Genomic DNA, 20,332 nt, shown 5'->3' on the forward strand with positions numbered 1-20,332 from the left:
TCTTCTGGGATGTATCTCATAATGTAGAGTGAGAAGGAAACAAGACCAAGACAGCATTTCTTTCCTCAAGCCTTTCCATATATTGACTGGGAGTGCTGTGACAGACAAGCTTCTGTACCTTATGCATGACTGGAATGTAGGAAGGATTTTGCTTCTCAGCACCCCCAGTATGAATCAGTGCTCACCTAAGGGAGTTTAACTCTTTGTCCATCCTGTCACCACCTAACCCATCTTAAATATTTTGTTTGCCAAGGGTGATTATTTCCAACTTGTGTGCAGTAGTACCTGCAGATTGCAGTGGTATAGGGGACTCTATTGCAATGGGTTTAGTCCTAATCTTGTCCTCCCTACCAGTCTAAGTTCTATTACTGTCCCTGCTGCCCCCAGATTTACTTGGCCAACTAATCCGAGGTTCCCTGTCCCAGGTTATCTGACCCATCTCTCCCATCAATCTCCATTCACTGTTCCTTCTGTTTGTCCTTAAGACTTTGTTCTATTGTTAGAGTCACCTTCTTGTGTCTTCTTCCTCTACCACTCCAATAGCTTCTGTTTCTAATCTCCACCTTCTTCAGCAAGTCCTAGTACAGGTGGTTCTATTTTTCCAGCCATTTCTCTGTTCTTGGTGTTTCTCCTCACCTGATAATGTAGCTTGCAGCCCTCTTGTTCTTTCTTATAACTGAATTCACCTTTCGCAGGTCTGTTATAGTTTCTCTTCTACTCTTAAAGCTCTACTGTCAGCAGACTCTTTGTACCCATCTTGTTCTTTCCTGGACTCTTGGTTTGCTTTTAGCCATGCCCCTGAATTAGGTGGCTGCTGCTTCTGCTAGTGAATGATGAGAGGGGAGACATGATTAGGCTGCTGGAGAAATAGTCATCTTTACCTTCACTTTGAAGCCTATGGGCCTTGCTATTGGCTTCACTTTGAAGCCAATGAGCCTAACTGCTATTAAAGAATGTCTTTCTGATTGTTGTGGCATTATACTATGGTATCCTTACTTGTTCTTTGAAGCTGAAGTTTAGTGATCATTTACCATTGAAATCTACAATGTTGTTCAGAATGATGAAATGCTGATTTTCCAAAGATTTGAAACTTGATCAAATTGGTACAAACTTTAATGAGATTGCAAAAGCATATCCCTGCAAAATATCAAGTCTGTGGGCCAGACAGTTAATACTGGAATACAAACATAAGATTTATTACAAGAGAACCGACCACCAGGACCATCTAATTATAATTTTCCCCCGAGGATAGACATAGTCTCATAGTAGTAAAGAGCTTGGCTCTGTAATAGGGAGATAGTACCCCCTAGGAAAATTGGTACCAATTAAAAGTCTTTAAAAACTGTAATGTGTTTATAAATTAATTTTCAATACAGAATCTGACATGCAGAAGGACACTTGACCAGATGGTACTGTAAAAAAATTTACTGGCATTCATTTGTGGTGATCTTTAGAAGTCATCTGAATGTATAGTCACCACTTCAAAGTAAATAGGCCAATTAAAACCACCATTAAGTAAAACCTTTCTATTATACCATTGGATATATGTGCATGCTTTTTCTGTTTATTAATGTGCCCACGACAGGTACAATGAAATGTGCGTTAATTCCCTGGTGTCCAGAGATAAAGAGAAGTAGATGCCCTTTTTTAAGAGTACAGCAACACTACAGATCAATCATTTAAAAGATAAGTAAAAGAAGATGTTCTCAGAGCACAGGCTGAAAATTTCCAGGAACTGGAAAATCATCAGGATGCTGGTGTTAACAGCACTTCTACTGTGAGGGAACCCAGGGAGTCACTGGTGATGACAACTGATGAGGAGGTATCTGGGTTTTGTCTTATTTGAAAGTCTTCCAGCATCAGTGCTTTGCATTTGCATCTTTTGATTCTTTATTGACTCAGCACCTATGTTTTTTTTAATAGGATTCTCTTTCCAATTGAGCCATTCCAGTTTTGCTTATTTTGGGACGTCACTTAAGGTCATTGTGCCTGAGAGCAAGCCTTCAGACTAGAAAGTCAGTACTACTGATTTAGAGGGTATGATGGAGAGATGTGGAGCTGATCTAACAGTTCACCGCTACTGAAAAGGAGAGAACTGGCTTCTTTCTCTCATTTTCCCATAGCTCCCAGGAACAAGCTCATGGTGCTGTTTTTATTGCAGCTCCAGTGATTATCAAAACCTCCTGAGCTAGAACTTCTAAAGTAAGAGGGAAAAAAACTAAGCCAGCAGAAACACACAGATAATTTTCTACTCTGTTAGTGATTGCAGAGGGATGCCTCAACTGATGTAGCTGAAGTAAAGGAATAATACTTTGCATGACTGAGAATAACGGGGAGAGGGGTAGAAAGAAGCAAGCTGTCCCCTTTTGGCAGGATCATCTGGGTTGACCTCTGGAGCCACAGACTGAAACATCTCCTTAATTCAGTTTCTTTCATTCTTCATTTATAAACTTTTTTGTGTGCAGTATAGCTAGACTTAACTTCAGCACAGTTCTTCATACCTCTGAACTGAAGGGGCACTTCATTGTCCTTGCTGAGCTCAAAGGAGCCTACTAAGGCACACATTTGTTGCTATCATCAGTTTGTTGCTGACAAACATATTGTCACTTTGTCATGAGATAACTTACTAGAGAGCTTTATACTCTATTATTTCCTTTAGGTTAGAAATGAATAAGAAAAGGGTTATGCTAGCAAGAGATGACTTTTAAAATGAAAAATGGCATTAGCAATTGCTCCTGCTTTTTTTACTGAAAAAGATGCTTTTTGAAACTTTTTCACCAGCTTTATTTTTCCCTAAATTATTTTCATCAGTGAGATGCAGATATCTCCTATCCTTATGCAAATAGGTGTTTTCAGTTTCAGAAAACCCAGCCAGGATACCTCTCTTTCCACACTTCTAATGAGGAGGAAGATTCTTTTCTCATCTGTTGGCATCTTTCATCTGTTGAAATCCTTGAGTTTTGCCATGGTCTTGAGTGAAGTTGAAATTTCAGCATCAGCACTCCACTCCTGCATTGCCTGTTTCTTATAGTATCATGGGGAAAAACTTTGTGAGAAAGTCCAGTGTCATGGCTGCATAAGGATAAGCTCTGGGTATTATCTTTATCTCTTCTCCCTATCCCTTTTGTAAGCTATCAGTTAACTAGGTGTATGTTTTGTCTGGTTTCTAACAGTACCAGGGCATAAATGCTAATTAACAACAATATACTTTTCGTTAGCAGCTTTGCCATAGAGGCAGTTATATGAAGTTTAATTTTAAGAAATGTATTTGGTGTTAAATAGTCCACTAGTTCTATTTTTGTAAAAGTTCTTTTATCCTTAAAAAATAGAGGTTAGTACATCAGAACATTGCTTCACATATATTTGTTCCAGCAATGCTGAATTTTGCTTTCCCGTCTGTTCTAAAGTCAAATACATCATTACTTTTTAACACATGGATACTAATTTGTAGTTCATCTCAGGAGTCAGAGCAGTCTTATTCCCATCAATATATAGCTGCCTTTAGGCAGGAAGCATTTCTTAAAATCAGAAAGGATGCTGTCACAGGCTCTCACTCAGGTTTTTTTGTTTTTTTTCTTTTTTTTTTTGCTTTACCAATCCTGTACTCACACAAGGACAGTGAAATGCTTTCAGGTTATTCAGCTAGTGTCCTCATGCATAATAACATTGTGAGAGCAAGAAATGTAATTAATTCCTACAGACTTGTACCTCATGTAGCATTAAACTGAACTGGAAAAAAGTAGGAATTTAAGTTACAATAAGGTGTGGACAACAGAACATACAAACATTGGTCAGGAATGATAAGCAGAGTTATAAAAAAATTCTTGGTACAGTAATAATAACTGAGTGTTGATAAAGACTTTGTGGCTAATTCTGTATTCTCTAAGAAAGGTACACAAGTCGAGTTGGTAGTAATCTTGCTGTATTTCAGGGATACGTTCTTCAAGATAGAGATTCATGCAATTATATGTCAGTAAAATACCAAGAATGTTTAGGCACCCTCTGAATTATAATACAAAAACATGGTAGAGGTTTGTGTTTTATTCCTCATTCTCTCTCTGAATTACTGTGTAACCTCTGTTACATACCTAACGTCAATATTTCTCTGTCCCTCCACTTACGAAATGGCTATTAATAGCTTTACTTAATACATGATACCTACAAAAAACAGATAGCGATTTCTCTGAGGCAAGAACTTTGTCTTTTACTTGTTCTATAAAGCCCTACTATACCTTTGGTCACTGTAAACCTGTCAATGAAGATCACCTTTTGATCTCTTGAACTCATTTGTGTGGTCGGTTGCTTTTTTGATTCGTAGTACAAGAGATTCCAACATAATGCCTGAAGCTTTAGCCATTTTTTCTTTCATTCTTTCTGCCCTAGAGTCTGGGAAGACTCTAAGCAAAGGTATGCTACAGATTATGGATATTGTTAATTCTCACTTAACAGTAAGCATTTGCTCTGTTTGTGTAGATCATATTTTTGTTAAACAGTGTTTGAATGTGTTTGATAATCCGTTAAGGGAGAGTATAAGAGAGAGCTGCTCACTTTCCAGATACACCTTTTGATCTCTTGAACTCATTTGTGTGGTCGGTTGCTTTTTTGATTCGTAGTACAAGAGATTCCAACATCCAGGCTGATTGCCAGCCTGCTGAAAGAAGTCGTCAGAAGGGATTTAGTCTGTTTCCTAATATTCCTAAATGTTAAATGACTCTTTGTGCTGTCTACATTGGCAAAACATACTGCAAAAAGTGGGCGTGTTCTGTGGAGTTTGTTTATAAACATCAAACATTATCCCCATTTTTTTGTCCTTGTCAGGACTTAATCTATACCTGGCAAAGTTGGCAGCTGGTTCAGTGTTGAAAAAGTTGAAAAACATACATCAAAACTTCCAAAGTCCTTTAAGCTAGGCAGTATCTCAAGTTCCATAAAGAATGTTTAAAAATACCGTGGAGCTTGTTATGGAGACATTTAAAAGGGAGACTCAAATTTGGAACCTCAGTATTCTGTCTATTGTGCCAGCCCTTCCTTGCATAAATTTTAATGATAAAATCTTGCATCTTTTAGGAAGACTTTCTCAAAAAAGTAAACTTTCCATTTTATTTCATAAAAAACAAATTATAAAATGTTTTAGTGGCTTGTGAGTAGTAATGGAAAACTGAAGGATTTTTAATGTTTAACTGAAGGTTTGAAAAGTACTGGCCATCAGCAAAAGTGAATAAAATAAAAATGTTCTGGGTTTTTTTTCCCCTTTGAATGTACAACAATTAAGAAATTATCTACTTATGAACAATCTTAAAATAACAGGTTGCTCTATCCAGTATAGCATGCAGGAGAAAATCTAAAAAAGTCAAGTCACAACAGCATGTGAGATGGAGAAATTCAGATGTAGTATGAGATCTATTAACTGCCTTTTGACTGTGGTGGAGGAGCAGGACATCAAGGAGGAGAATACATGATTAAAAACTTAGAATTGGAAACAGGGAAGAAGAGTCTTCACAGAATGCATTCTAAAAATTTTGCCTTTGGTAATATTCTTATAAACCATCTTTCAAAATTTTAGATACTGTTGGGTCCCTGTGTGGCATTTGGCTGTTCTTTAGGGGGAGTTCATGTGGGGCAGCTATATGAAATGCAGTAGATAAGTCTATAATAATTTTAAGGTAACAAAAATATTTAATAATCACCAGTTGCCGTCTATCTTAATTTTGTTAGCTCTATCTATCAAATATCACAGTAGCTGAAGTTGAGCAAAACCATGGTCTTCTATATTTCCTCAAGTGATTAATAACTCCTGGCCTGAAAATTCTGTAATTGATTTGATGTTTGAGAGTTAATGTTGATCAAGTATCAAATGGTTTTGGTTATATGGTTCAAAGTGGCAGTTTCCCAGCTATCAGCAGCTTTGAAGAGCCCAACTCCAGATGTGGCTCATTCTTCTCTTGGATGTTTTCCTATAGACCAGGTAACTTATGTTCCTGTAATGGGGAGCAGACAGTTATGAAACCTTGCATTTTGAAGGATTAAACTGTACATCAGGAAAAATCAAACTTGAAGCAGCTGGGGGGGGGGAGAAAAAAAGGAAAAAAAAAAAAGGCGAAAGGAAATCTAAGCATCTAACCGTTTGAGAAGGCCAGGTATGTTCAGGCTACCTTGTCAGATATTAGGATGAGACTACAGTGGCTTGGCAGCTTCCCCCTTCTTATTAGCCAGCTGGATTACAGCAGCAGTCCATCCAAGGAAGTAATTCTTACAACCAGATATCTAGCTTCTCTGCCAGCTCACATTTAGTTTTGAAAGCAATTAACTGCAAGGAACTTGATTGCATCCAGCCAGTAATTTCCTTTGGACTCAGAGATAATAACAGAAACAGAACCAGAAATAGTCCTCTCGTGCTACACGCAATGTAATTTAATGCAATTCTTCTAGCCTTCATCTAAATGAATATTAGGCAAGTGAGTTTAAAACTTTCTTCTTCTTCTTCTTTTTTTTTTAAATTGCAAAGCTGCTGGAGCCCCCAGAAGTGATCCTTGGTCTGATTATAGCATATGTGTTTACTGGAGGTTGCACAGACTTTAGTTGTAGCTGCAGCGTTTATATTGTAATTAAGGCTGTGTCAATGTTTCTATTATGTCCTTGCTTCAACAAATTACTCCAGGCTGAAACTTGATGTACATGACCAAAATTCACTCTTTGCAATGCACAGGAAGTAGACTGTGTTTCTCTGTGTGGCAGTAGCACACTCTCCACTCTTTTTTGTTTCTCATTGTGTTGAGTATTTTTCTTGTAAATCTCAGTTTAGGTGCAATTCATTTTAAGATTGGCAATAATGTAAAGAAGAACAAGTACAGAAACAGTTTTTCCTATGTGAGTCCTAGAAAAAAACAGTAAACGTAAATGCTTAACTGCACCAAGAAACCAAAGGAAAGGCATTCAAAAAAGAATTTTAGGGGTGGAGGGGTGAGAAGCCAGAGAGGAAGCTTCCCAATGAACATAAAAATTCTTGGTCTATGCTGCTTTCTTCCTCAGGTTGGACCTGCCAGCAAGATGACTTTTCAATCTCGAAGTCTATGTGGTCTGTCTAGCTTTTCCTTCCCCATCATTAGCTTAATAGCAGGGTTTTATGAGCATATAGCTATTTACACTGCACTTCTATTACTATGGCTGGTGTCTAGTACAAAAAGAGGTTATTTTCTTTCAAGCTATCTCTTCCCCACAAGTAGAACAAATGACTGCTTCCCACCCTCTTCATGAAATTGTTCTCCCAAGAGAGAAATGCTTCTTGCCTTTTGCTTCTCCTTCAAAATCCAAGAAAGCTCTGTCCCTTCCAGCTATTCATGCCCGATAAAAAGGCAAAGGGAAGGTGCTTGGGCAGACAGAATCTTTTTCAATAGACATTGCTCATCACTGGAGTTCTGGAATAAATCTAATACTACTCTTCAGGTTTGATAAGGTTAGGTACCTTGAGTGACTGGCCCTTTACGCCACTTTTTTTGTCAGTGAAGAGACTAGATCCTCCAGGGGATAATTCAGAACATCGCTGGAACCTTAAAGCAAATAACCCAACACCTTTTATTTTCCTTTTGCTTAGAAATTGTACATTTTACATGTCATCAGAAAGGAAGGGTAATTGAAAAAATGGCTGATAATTCTACTTTTTATGCAAAAAATATAACAATTATTTCCTCAATTAAAAGTGTTTCCTTCTGCTTTTTAAGAATTTTTTATATATATATTTTAAAAGCAGATTGTATTTCTGATATAAAATTGTGGAAATAATTAAAGGTTACTGTCTGTATTCTTCCTTCCCACTCTGTCAGTATATTTGCAGGACATAGGGTCAGTAGAAAACTGATGAGGCCAGCAGGAGATTTGAAGCTAATGTGATGTTATGCTCCTAATATCCTCTTCCTAATCATGTACTTAGGAAAATGAGTTAAGCACAAGAAAATATGCACAAAGGTACATATGTTTTACTTATATTTGACTAAGACCAGTTTTCTTATTTATTTACATAGTGTTAAAAAAAAACCCTTTCCAAGAAGAAAATTGATTCATTTATCATTTCAGGAGAACAAACAGTGGGAGTTTAATACACAACCAGATAACAGATTAGTTTACAAAGCCATTCTGCAATTAGAGATGCTTAGGTTTGAATGTGCCCTCTTCCCCCTCCTCCCTGCACCTCTGGTAGATACATCCGTACTTGCAGCTTGTTGCAACTTAATATTGTGGCTATGATGGTTTGCTCCAGGAAAAAAAAAGCCTCACAGGTGAGTTATGTGCTATAATGTCTAGCCATCTCTTTGTTAGTTACATCTCCATGAAGAAAAGCAACTGTTAAAACAGTAGTACATTAGGCCACTTACATGCATTCCTATTCTTTTGAGGAGCTGGCTTGTCAGCAAAGTGTAATGTTCTTGAATACAGTGACTGCTTAAAAAACATAGCCAAAAAGAACCCACAACCCGCCACCTAATCAAAGATCTGAGAATGGAAAATTTAATTGAATGGAACTACGAACAAATTCACGCAAATCACCATGCTGCCCACTGGAAATAATACCCATTGTAACAATTTTTCTTTCATAGTCTCTTATTTGTGTACTACTACTTTCATTTCTTCATATGTACAATATCAAGCAAACTACCATCTCTGGGAATGTAGGATGTAAAATGTAAATGGGACTGTCAGCAAAACCTGCTCTGTTCCCGCAATTTTATTTCCTAGCTGACAAAACAGTTTGCACAGTTTTATTTAGTTACAATTCAAGTAAACCATTACAGAATAGTTTACCAGAACTCATTGAGTAAATAAGGAAAATGAATAAAAATAGACATAAAAAATTAGGATCTTTAAATGTGATTCACAATTACTGTACTCATAGCTAACACTCTTTTCCTCCTTCCTCTTTGTTAGAAGCTTTCCATGCAATAATTCTTCTGATGATATAATAGCTCTTGGATATGAAAACATTCTCTTTACTGAATGAAAGCTGACTAGCTTCAAATGTAGAAGTGTACATAAAGGGGAAAAAAGTAAAACCCTCAATGCTCGTTTTTGAAACAGGAGTCCATGAGTATATGAAGATATGATTAAAGAAAAAAAGGCCTGCTACATCTTCGTATTAACTTTCAATGTTATAGGTAAACAGTGTTTCCTGCCAAGTCACAGTACCATTCTGTTAGTGCTTGATATAATATTTAGCATTGTTTTGGGATGTGTGATCATGTGATTCCTACTTTCTATGTGGCAACCAATGCAGAAACAATCTGTCAAGGACTGTCATTGAGGATCAATGCTAAATGTTACTCAGCAGGATGCAGACTGTATCTCGGTGGGTGTCCTCCTACTATGCTTTGATTATGTTTGTTGTAAAGAAAAGCCTAGTTGTGCTTACAGCATTCATATTTCACCCCCACTGTGGAAGACATATTACAGCCTCTTGATTTGTCCCTGTTTCAACAGGATGTGTTGTTTAAAAACATATACACAGCATTTTCAAAGATTCCTTCAGTATAATCTGATTATAAAGGGGTTATGTGACAGTTTGTCTCTGGTGCTTATTGTGTGGCTTAAACCTCTGAGGACAAGCTGACTGAACATCCATACAATTTAGAGTCTGATGGCAGCTGTGGTTCAAAAATGTTGTTTTGGGCCAGATCTAGGGTCATCTGAGGAGGTACTTTGGCATACACCAAGGTAATAGAAGGATTTTATACTACTTATTGCTTCTTATAACTTCGTTAGATGACAATATGGTAGGCTGGGTATGTGGGGGGAAGATTTAATTAAACAGAGTAGTGGTTCATTAACTTAGAGCAAGAAGGGAAGGGAAAAGAGGGAGAATTTTTTTTATACTTTACTGTGTGAGTGGGGAGTAGTAAGTCTACAGATAAATCCTCATCTCTGAGCATTGATAAATAGGTAGGGTTATATATTGTGAAAGAGAAACAGATATTACACTGGATAGCAAGCTGACATGTTGTTTTTATAAAAGGATATTTCAAGCAAAAATATATATTTCAGGGAGCGTGTCTGTGTTTTCCATATGACAAAAACACTCACCCATGACTTCCCATTGCCTCTTAATGTTTGTTGTCTTTGATATGGTTTTATAACACTGGTGCTCTACTAACAAACTTCCAGGCGTGAACGAATACATACTAGAAGACCTTACCATGTAGATGAAGCTGACAAGTACTCTCTAGATGATGATCTGGTAAATCTAGAAGTTCTAGATGAGGTACTGTACTGTCTTGTATAGCAGTTTCTGACAATTGTGCCTCACATTTTGCCTGTTTCTGCTTTTTGGGCTTCTTTTAACAGAATGAGAAGAGTTCCTTCCTGCAAGCTTTTTTCTCACCATGGCAAAAGAATTGTCACGTGACTGATCTGCTATCATCACTTCATTAATATTCTGTATAGTGACATAAAAGCAGTAGCAATGAATTGTATTATGTGGAAGAATTTAATTATGAGTGATGCTAGTTTAAGTTATTTTGTGAGTTTCCTAAAATATGAAGTTTAGTCATGAAGATCTAGATTTAAGTGTTTTTTTCTCAAATTAATGAATTTATGGAGAGTAGTATGGTATCTACAGCTTCTGGATAAAAAGTGATAAAACAGTATCAGTTGCATATTTCACTATATCACCTATATGCAGATTATCTGTAAATTTTTGTTTTGATGATCCTTAAATTGCATGCCAGCAAGAAAAAGACATAATACTAAATTGTGCTAGTGTCCTGTTTAAAACAGTCTCTTACTACCACTTAAAATTTAATCCTTGAAAAATTATTATCCTTGTCTTATGGTCAAATAAAAAATTAAATGGAAATGTACTATGAAGTGCAGCAATAATGTGCCTGGCCATTTTCTCTTCAGAAGGTTTGCTTCTCAGGCTGGTATAACAAAATATGTACTAATCTGGAAATAGGAGTTGCCATTTAATTTAGTTTTATGGCATTAGCAAGAATTTTGAAAATATTTGTTTGGTTTTGTGGTGTTGGCATTTGAAAAATAATTAGTAGCACTTACAGTAAGTATTTCTTAATCTGTGTTCTCAGTATATTTACAAAAATCTTCCTAACTGGGAAAATACTGTTTAACTATGAAACTTTTTTTAATTTTCTCAGGATACAATTATCCATCAGCTGCAGAAACGCTATGCTGACTTACAAATTTATACTTATGTTGGAGACATTTTAATAGCCTTAAACCCCTTCCAGAATCTCAGCATTTATTCTCCCCAGGTAAGAGAGATTCCAAGCTGTGGACAGTACTCACTTTACATCTTATATTAACACCACTGGCTAAAATACTAAAGTGATGTTGGAAGCTAGGAGCACAGACTAAACGCCAGCCTTTTCTTCTTCCAGAAAAGTCTTTTTTTTTTCTTTCTTTCTTTCTTTTTTTTTTTTTTTTTTTTTAAAATTCGGTCTCATTTGATTTCACTCCTTTCTGCTTGGTGGCACAAATTCCACAGGAGGGGTGAAGATTACCCCAGCTACAGCTGTGCCTCTTGTCTGGCATTTAGGGCTTTCTTCTGGGAAACAGAAGATGGTTATATGAACTTCCTCATGCTGAGGCTGTTACTTCCTGAAGAATTGCTCTGACTATTGGGTTACTACATGTCCTGTGCCATCAGCTGCTGCTTTAAAAGAAACAAGTAAATCAAATGCTGTAAAGATAGAGGCAGCTTAATTCCCTTACAGATATGAAGAGAGGTGGAGCCATAAATCTTAGTCTTCATGGGTGCCTAAATCAGGGTTGCAGGTAGAGGGACCGGATTTCAGATTCACTGTTGTCTTTGAAGTTTCTTTTGTATAGGTTGGGTATTTTTGAATGCTTGTGTTTGAAATGCTGTTCCTTGTGATACAGTTGTCTTCACTGTCTTGTGCAGGGAAATGTTGGAGTGCATTTTAAGCGTTGTAATTTGTATTCTGGAAATTGGGCAGCGCCAAGAATTACCACTCTTCTTCCAGGTGATTCAGTGGAAATTCTGTGGTAAAACAGGCAACTACCTTCTGTTGAACAGGCAGAAGATAATCACTATCACCTTTTCAGTTCTTAATTATGTAGCGAAGTTGCGTAATTTAACTATCGTGTGTTCTTTTTTAAATTTAGTTCTCCAAGCTTTACCATGGTGTGAAGCGTTCATCAAATCCCCCCCACATATTTGCCTCTGCGGATGCTGCCTACCAAAGTATGGTTACATTCAGCAAAGATCAGGTAAGAATATGTTCATTTTGTTTTATATTTCATATTAATTGTACTGCCACTCTGCTACGTGGCTATGGCTAATGTTCTGTTACGTTGTACTTCGGGAAATTTTTTCTTTAAGCCGTTTATTCCTACATCAGGAAAACCATCAGGTATGGGAATTCTGAAGAGCACACAGTGGCATAAAAGAGACTAAAAGGTCAAATAATGTGATAGGGTTACCTGACCAATCTAGTTTCCTGGACACCCATGAAGTCCTGGCAGTTGACACAAGCTGCAGAGTGTTGCCGCACACTCTGATTCTAGGCTGTCTTGCACTAGGTATTGTAATGATTTACACCTGTGTAAAATAGGAGAGTCTCAATGCCACAGCAGATTAACAAGAGTTTGAACCAGTTTTCTGTTGCATAAAGACACTATCAAGCAATGGATAATCAATTACTTTAACTACAATTCACAAAAAATAGGAACATTAACTAATTTTTTTAGTAAAATTTATTAAGGATAGATCTAATATAAATGTAATACGGACACAAATCCAAATATACAGCAATGATTTTAATGAGAATGAAATACTGTGCTGTAGAAGCTAGATTTCTTTTTATTATATGCTTAAGATTCTAACTTTGTACTCTTTCAAATTTGATATGCTGTATATACAATAAATATTGAGGGCTAATAATTATTTTTATTTATAAAAACCTCCTGATTTTACCCTGCACATCACACAATAATTCATAGAAAATGCTTTTTTAAAATCACAAAAGCAGAATAAAATAATAAAAAACCTGCAATCAGAAAATACCAAGCAAAGATGACAAATAAAAGGGACATTGATAGTGAAGAAAAAAGGAGTTCTACTGAGTATTTGGAAGTACACTGGCCTGAGAGATGGCTAGTACTTCTTTAATGACTTAAATGCTCTTTGATGGAGGCATTAACTTATTCTGCAGGAGTACTTGTTTTCTTTATGTAAGAACTTGTTGTCTGGGGAAAAAAATTAGTTTTGACATCAGCCCATCAGGCTAACTTTGTACATATTTAATATTGTATGTTTCATACCTGTTTAAGAATTAATTTGCATTTAAATCTAAATCAGGTTCCTGTTTTCTGTTTGCAAAGAATTACAGGAACATGTTTATCTCCATTACCTGGCCAATGTTATGTTGGTTCTTCAGGTAAAGGTGCATTAGAGAAGCACTGTAGCCAGACCAAAAATGTATTGATTCTGTTTGTTTTATGCATTGAGCTTTGCCTTGTATTTTCCTGTGAAGCCTGAAAATTGACTCCAAGTCTAACATTACTTCTGAAACTAAAGTCAAGTTCTGGCCAATTCTGCAAGAGTTTTATGAAGAACTCATGGGCTTTAACTGTATAAACTGTTGTATATGACTTGTCTAGTCACACAAAGGTGATTAAATTAGGTATCATAACCCTGTAAATCTATCATTGGGTTATCTGTTTCCAAGAAGAACAAAAATACCCAACAAGAAGCAAATAAATGAGCTGCAAATATCATATTGCACACATTATTGAGTCAATCCCTGCACCTGCTGTCAAACACCGCAAGACACCACCAAAGTACTGCTACATCTTTCAAACCTTTTCACAAAGCTCAGTTCTATATGAAGTGTCATTGCATCAAGTATTTTAGGACCTTGTATCTTCTCCTAGCCAAAAATCTTGTATGTTCACAGTGTGGTGCATATAATTTTCAGGTGTTTGCATAAAACCACACAAATCTATGCAACTTCTCAATGTTAACATTTTAATTATATGTCAGTTAATATTGTACCTTAAATAGACTAATATTTGTACTGGTGATCCGTAGAACACATGAAAAAATGGGAAAATAATAAATGCTGTTAGAATTCTTACTTGCTATGACCTGAAGTGTTCATGCTTCAGTGTTCAGGTGTGAACTGGCCTTCAAGGTGTACTGGCCTTCTACTTCCATCTTGTCCATGAAGTGTAACAGCAGAAAGGAGGATACCAAGTGATTTAGACCATTCTAGCTAATTCCTGAGTCTGGAAGCCATTAGGAGAACCTATCAAATACCATGTGCTAAGGACTGCTGACTCAAGAAGATGGATATGTTCTCCCAGAATTATCCAATGAACTCATGCATATTTTTCTGAAATGTATAGGTGTTAGTTTGCTGTTCAAGCTTGAATACCAGCATCACCTACAGAATAACCTCTCTACACAGCAGCAATTATTTAAGGTTATTTTTAAAGCCAGGAGCAGACTTTTGGTCAGTGTATTAAATACATCTGTATGCTGTGTTTCATGTTCATATGAAGACAATGCAGTGAGCTCAGATGCACTGTTGAATTATGTCACATCAATGGAGCTGTGGCATTTTTCTGAATTTTAAGCATTTGAAACAAGCTGCATATGTGCATAGTGTGTGTTAGCCTGTAGACGTGGTCACTCATTTATGTGTTTTAGCCCTTAGTAATTCAGTCACTGCTTCACACATGCACATTGCTATCAGGCATTGTGAGACACATTTTAGTAATCTAGGGAATATATTATTATACTGAGCCTTTGCTCATCTTTCCTTTCAGAAGGGAGTTTAGGGAGTTGACCCTTGCAGTATTTTGTAGACTTGGTACTTAATATTAAATAACAGATAGAAGCAGTAATAGCTGAAATTGACCATGTGGTGAGCTGTGCACTTAACTATTTTGTTTTGTGTGTTCAGTGCATTATCATCAGTGGAGAAAGTGGTGCTGGAAAGACAGAAAGTGCCCATCTGATCGTCCAACATTTGACTTTCTTGGGAAAGGTATTTCTTAGACAACCATGTAAAACTATGAACAAATCCTCCAAAATCCACCCCCAATTTCCACTTTATTTAATCTTTATTACTTAAAGTTGTTCTTGTGAATTGTCCCACTTGAGTTAGGGACAGAGTAATCATGCATGTGAGAGTATTGAATTAAGATAGTGCAGTATGACCCACACTAAGCCATTCAATATTTTTTTAAAGAGAAGGTGCCAGATCCTGAGTGTTCAGCACCTGTAGTTACCTACAGTGTTTATCACATATACTGTTGTTCATTTATACAATAAAGAATGACAGATCTTGCTATGGCTCTAATCTTAGAAGCTCTTACACATTTAAATGTTATGAGTAATGCTGTTAGTGCAAAATGATGGCAAAATCAAGTGTATAAGGTTAACCTTAGATAGATGTGTTTAGTTTTTTATGGTTTTGGTACTCTAGCTAATTATATGACACCACAGAGGCAGAACAATTGCAGAGAAAGAAGAATCTGGTTTTTCCTACCTGTGGGAGACTTCCTCATCAATTTGTTGGTCCTGTTATTGTATAAGTAGAAAGGTTAACACAGTATCTAAGTCCATACAAGCGTGAGAAAGGGATGCTATGCTTCTGAAGCAAGAATTTGATTGTGGGTAAGCATTATATTCTTTTAATGATCCTTCTGATCTGTATCTGTTTTGTCAAGGCCAATAATCGTGCTTTGCGTGAGAAAATTCTTCAGGTGAATCCTCTGGTTGAAGCATTTGGGAATGCCTGCACTGCCATCAATGACAACTCAAGTCGCTTTGGGAAATATCTGGAAATGATGTTTACGCCCACAGGAGCTGTAATGGGGGCAAAGATTTCTGAATATCTACTTGAAAAATCAAGGGTCATAAAACAGGCTGTGTAGGTATATTAATTGTCTGTCCTTTCACATTTATATAATGTCTGGATTCTGTTTAGTTCTCAGAAATTCTTTATTTTAAATGCTTTTGTGTCTCCTGCTAAAGCAGTGATCCTTTGTACAGTGCTATGATGACAAGAATAATCAATTAGGTTCTTCTGGAGTGGAAGCCAGAGCTGCTCCATTCTTTGGAGAAATACTGTGGTTGGCTGGGTTTTCTGTGTTTCACAGTTGCTGATCCTACACCATTAAAACAAGTGGGAGATTTGCCATCTACTTCAGTGAGCTCATGATAAGAACTTCTACTTTTACATTGTACAAGATGCCACAAGAATAAACACATGTGCTTTAAAAGGACACTTTTTTCTTCCAGGGGAGAGAAAAATTTCCATATATTTTATTATATTTACGCTGGCCTTTATCGTCAGAAGAAACTTTCTGAATATAGACTTCCTGATAAAAAGCCTCCTAGGTAACTATCACTCACTTGTTTTAACTGCTTGTTGTAATTAGCTATTGATCAGCTCTTGCTTTCAGTATGATGCCTTAAAATCTCTCTTAATCCTACTCCATCCCTTAAGGATCTTTTTTAATCCTCCCAAGCAAAGAAGAGGATGGACAATAAAGCATTACATTATTTGTATCTGTTTGAAAACTTGAACTATTTCAAGAGGAGGGAGGAGGAAGAATCAAGCTTATTATTATGTAGCTATTCTGTCATACTTGCAAATCAGGAAAAAACCTTATAATTTCTTACTGTAATGCTTCAGTAAGAACCCAGAATATGCTTTGGAGTTGTGTTTTTTAATTGGTATTTGTACTTTGGGTGCCTCTGATATGTATCGGGTGAGGGGATGTGTGTGAAATGTTGGTAACACTGTAACAGATAATTTAAAAGTGTCCTGGTTTTGGCTGGGATAGAGTTCGTTTTCTTCCTAGTAGCTTGTATAGTGTTATGTCTTGGGTTCAGTATGAGAAGAATGTCAATAACACACTGATGTTTTCAGTTGTTGCTAAGTAGTGTTTATACCAAGTCAAGGGGTTTTCAGCTTCTCATGCCCAGCCAACAAGAAGGCTGGAGGGGCACAAGAAGATGGGAGGGGACGCAGCCAGGACAGCTGAGCCAAACTGGCCAAAGAGGTATTCCATACCATGTGACATCATGCTCAGTATATAAACTGGGGGGAGTTGGCCTGGAGGGATTGCTGCTCAGGAACTAACTGGGCATTGGTCAGCAAGTGGTGAGCAATTGCATTGTGCATTACTTGTTTTGTATATTCCAATCCTTTTATTATTATTGTCATTTTATTATTGTTATTATATCGTTATTAGTTTCTTCCTTTCTGTTCTATTAAACTGTTCTTATCTCAACCCACAAGTTTTACCTTTTCCCTTCCGATTCTCTCCCCAGTCCCACTGTGGGGCAGGGGGTGAGTGAGCAGCTGGGTGGTGCTTAGTTGCTGGCTGGGGTTAAACCATGACACAAAGAATAAGTAAAAGTTAGTGCAACAGAAGCAAAAACTATTTTTGAATTAGCACCAAAGTATATAATTGGAAGATACTGAAATAAATGTTCTTTCCAGTTACCAAGGTACTTGCATTGAAGTCACTGGAGGTTGTACTGGCATATCTGCTAGTGTGGTCCTTTCTTTCTCCCACTCTATTTAGATACATTGATAATGAAACTGGAAGAGTAATGCATGATATTATTACTAAAGATTCCTATGGAAGACAATTTGAAGCGATTCAGCATTGCTTTAGAATTATAGGATTCACTGACGAGGTAAGAGATCCAGTTGCTAAACCATTATTGACCTTCTTTATAAAAACCACTTCCAGTGCTGCCTGTGCACAGGCTGCCATTTGGTTTTGTGGATACACACCTGTGCCACAGAATCTCTCTTATGACAGAAGTGAACTGTGAAAACATAACCACACACTCCGAAGCCAAGACCAGCCTAAGGTCTTAGCTGGTACTCAGGCAAGTCCATTCCCAATTCTCTATCACACTGTTTTCTGTGTCAACAGCAGCTTACCTGAATTTGTAGAACTTGGTCTCAGAGCAAGCTACAAGCTTTGATAGCCATTCCAGTGTCCACCTTTTTCTTTCATAGCCTAAATATGTTCTATATATGTAATTGGATTCCTTAAAAGTGCTTCTTGTCATCTTTTACAGGAAGTGTACTCAGTGTACAGAATTCTGACTGGAATCTTAAATACTGGAAATATTGAGTTTGCTGCCATTTCTTCACAGCACCAAACAGATAAAAGTGAGGTTCCCAACCCAGAAGCCTTAGATAATGGTAAACACATTTTCACATTGTCAGTTCTGTAAATGCAATATGGTTGTATTTGTGAGAATCTCTAACTCATGGTAAAAGTTGGGCAATGCTGGTGATTTCCACTGCATAATCACAGTCATGTATCTTTTTCCCACTGTCTTTCAGCTGCTGCACTACTAAGTATTGGGTCAGAAGAACTTCAAGAGGCCCTAACCTCCCACTGTGTTGTAACACGAGGGGAGACTATTATCCGAACAAACACCGTGGACAAAGCAGCTGATGTGCGAGATGCCATGTCTAAAGCACTTTATGGCCGGCTCTTCAGCTGGATTGTAAATCGTATTAATACGCTGCTTCAGCCAGATAAAAATATATGGCAAGTTACACATCACTGAATCATGTGTATTTACTGTGCATAGGTCTTTGATGGGTTCATCCATTTGTATATTTTTGATTTTGCAGAAAGGGTGCTGTGTTTATTTTGGCTAAGACTTCAAAATGGCTTTCATGCTGTGATACTGAATTCTGTTTCCAGGACATTAACCCCAACATTTTCAAAGAGCTGAGTGGAATTTAGCTGCTGAACCCAACAGAAATTGGGTAGTTAAAGTGCCATACAATTCTTTAAAAAGATGCTTCCTATGTAGTGAACGTTAAAATCATACCAAAGGCTGGTAAATAATTGGAGTACACGGAAAAATATTCATAGTCCTTACAGTCCTGCTTTTGTAAACTGATCTCAGATCTTGGATTATTATTACAGATCTCAGATTATATTACAGATCTCAGGTTATTATTGTGCTGCTACTTGAGATGTAAGTGATGATTTTTTGTTTTTCATAATTACAGAAGAGTTCACATTGTGCATCCTTATGATTTCATTGCCAGGTACTGATCTGGCTGCTTTGGTCTTTTCAAGCAGCTGTAGAGATTTTTAGAAACAAGAGAACCCCTTAGGTGGTATGAAAATGCCTCTGATCTGAGATCTCTACTTGGCACTTCACTATATCATATAGACATGTCCTCATCCATACTTGCAGTTCTAGTGGTGACTGTGGTATACTTGAGCTAGTACGTGGGCTCTTAACAGTCCTGCTTGTAGCAGCAGCAGACTTGGTAATTACCCTTCTGACTGACTACAGCAAAAACGTACTATTAAAGCTTGACACCTTTTGACTACCTGGAGGAGCAGACAATAGATTTTATTTGGGATCTGCCTACTGAAACCACTTGTTTTAATATGGCTGCTAAGGGTCTGTTACTATGTACCTATAATTCTCCTGCCTTCTTCACAGAAATCTGCAAGAAGCAAGTGGAAAACAAAAGTGTTAATGATGCTGAACAATGCACAGGTTGTCTTAGGTTCAAACACACTTCTTTTCCTCTCTTTTTGCAGGAGAATGAATCAATTATGCAATCTTGGTTACCATGTTTATTTTTATTTTAACTTGGTGTTGCCCGTGATGAATTTTGTTTGTGTTTTCACATGCAGTAATGCTGAAAATGGGATGAATGTTGGGATACTAGACATATTTGGATTTGAGAACTTCGCAAGAAATTCGTTTGAACAGCTGTGCATAAATATTGCTAATGAACAGATACAGTTTTATTTCAATCAACATATCTTTGCACTTGAGCAGGTAAATTCAACTCTGATGAGGTCTAGTTGAATCAGCCATCCTGAACCATAGATCATATTCAGGAGTACATTGTAAACTATAAAATGGGTATGTGATTTAAATGCAAGATAATGACATCTTTCAGTTGAAGTTTTGTAAATAATGTTACTGGGGCCTATAGAGTATTGCTGTGCATCATAAATGTCCTAATGATGGTGTTGCTTTTACTGGTTCAATATTAAAACTGTGCTGGTGACTTTGTAGATGGAATATCGGAGTGAAGGAATTGATGCTACTACAGTGGAGTATGAGGACAACCGTCCACTTCTAGATATGTTCCTCCAGAAACCCATGGGTCTCCTGTCTCTGCTAGATGAAGAAAGTAGATTTCCTCAGGCGACAGACCTTACTTTAGTTGGTATGTGCAAACAAAAATTCTGGGAAATAACAACTATATTTTGAGAGGGCGGAATGACATCTTTACTCAAGTTTTACTAGCCTAGTCATCCTGCTGAGCCTGTGCCATTT

General features: G+C 37.1%; 1 protein-coding gene across 14 annotated transcripts in view; it reads left to right on the plus strand.

Annotated features, from left to right (window-relative positions):
- MYO3B (myosin IIIB) overlaps positions 1-20,332 on the plus strand; it is a 213,651-nt gene that overhangs the window by 93,690 nt on the left and 99,629 nt on the right. For all 14 annotated transcript variants that reach the window (XR_011324318.1, XR_011324319.1, XM_069781384.1 and 11 more), the window contains 11 exons: positions 10,150-10,246; positions 11,139-11,255; positions 12,130-12,234; positions 14,934-15,017; positions 15,703-15,905; positions 16,277-16,375; positions 17,572-17,686; positions 18,080-18,206; positions 18,351-18,561; positions 19,678-19,825; positions 20,069-20,222. Coding sequence is in view for 12 of the 14 variants with exons in the window: in XM_069781384.1 (XP_069637485.1) it covers positions 10,150-10,246; positions 11,139-11,255; positions 12,130-12,234; positions 14,934-15,017; positions 15,703-15,905; positions 16,277-16,375; positions 17,572-17,686; positions 18,080-18,206; positions 18,351-18,561; positions 19,678-19,825; positions 20,069-20,222 (1,460 nt within the window). In the remaining 2 variants the exon portion in view is untranslated. The remainder of the gene's footprint in view (positions 1-10,149; positions 10,247-11,138; positions 11,256-12,129; positions 12,235-14,933; positions 15,018-15,702; positions 15,906-16,276; positions 16,376-17,571; positions 17,687-18,079; positions 18,207-18,350; positions 18,562-19,677; positions 19,826-20,068; positions 20,223-20,332) is intronic.

Source organism: Haliaeetus albicilla, chromosome 4, assembly GCF_947461875.1.
Source record: "Haliaeetus albicilla chromosome 4, bHalAlb1.1, whole genome shotgun sequence".
Taxonomy (NCBI): domain Eukaryota; kingdom Metazoa; phylum Chordata; class Aves; order Accipitriformes; family Accipitridae; genus Haliaeetus; species Haliaeetus albicilla.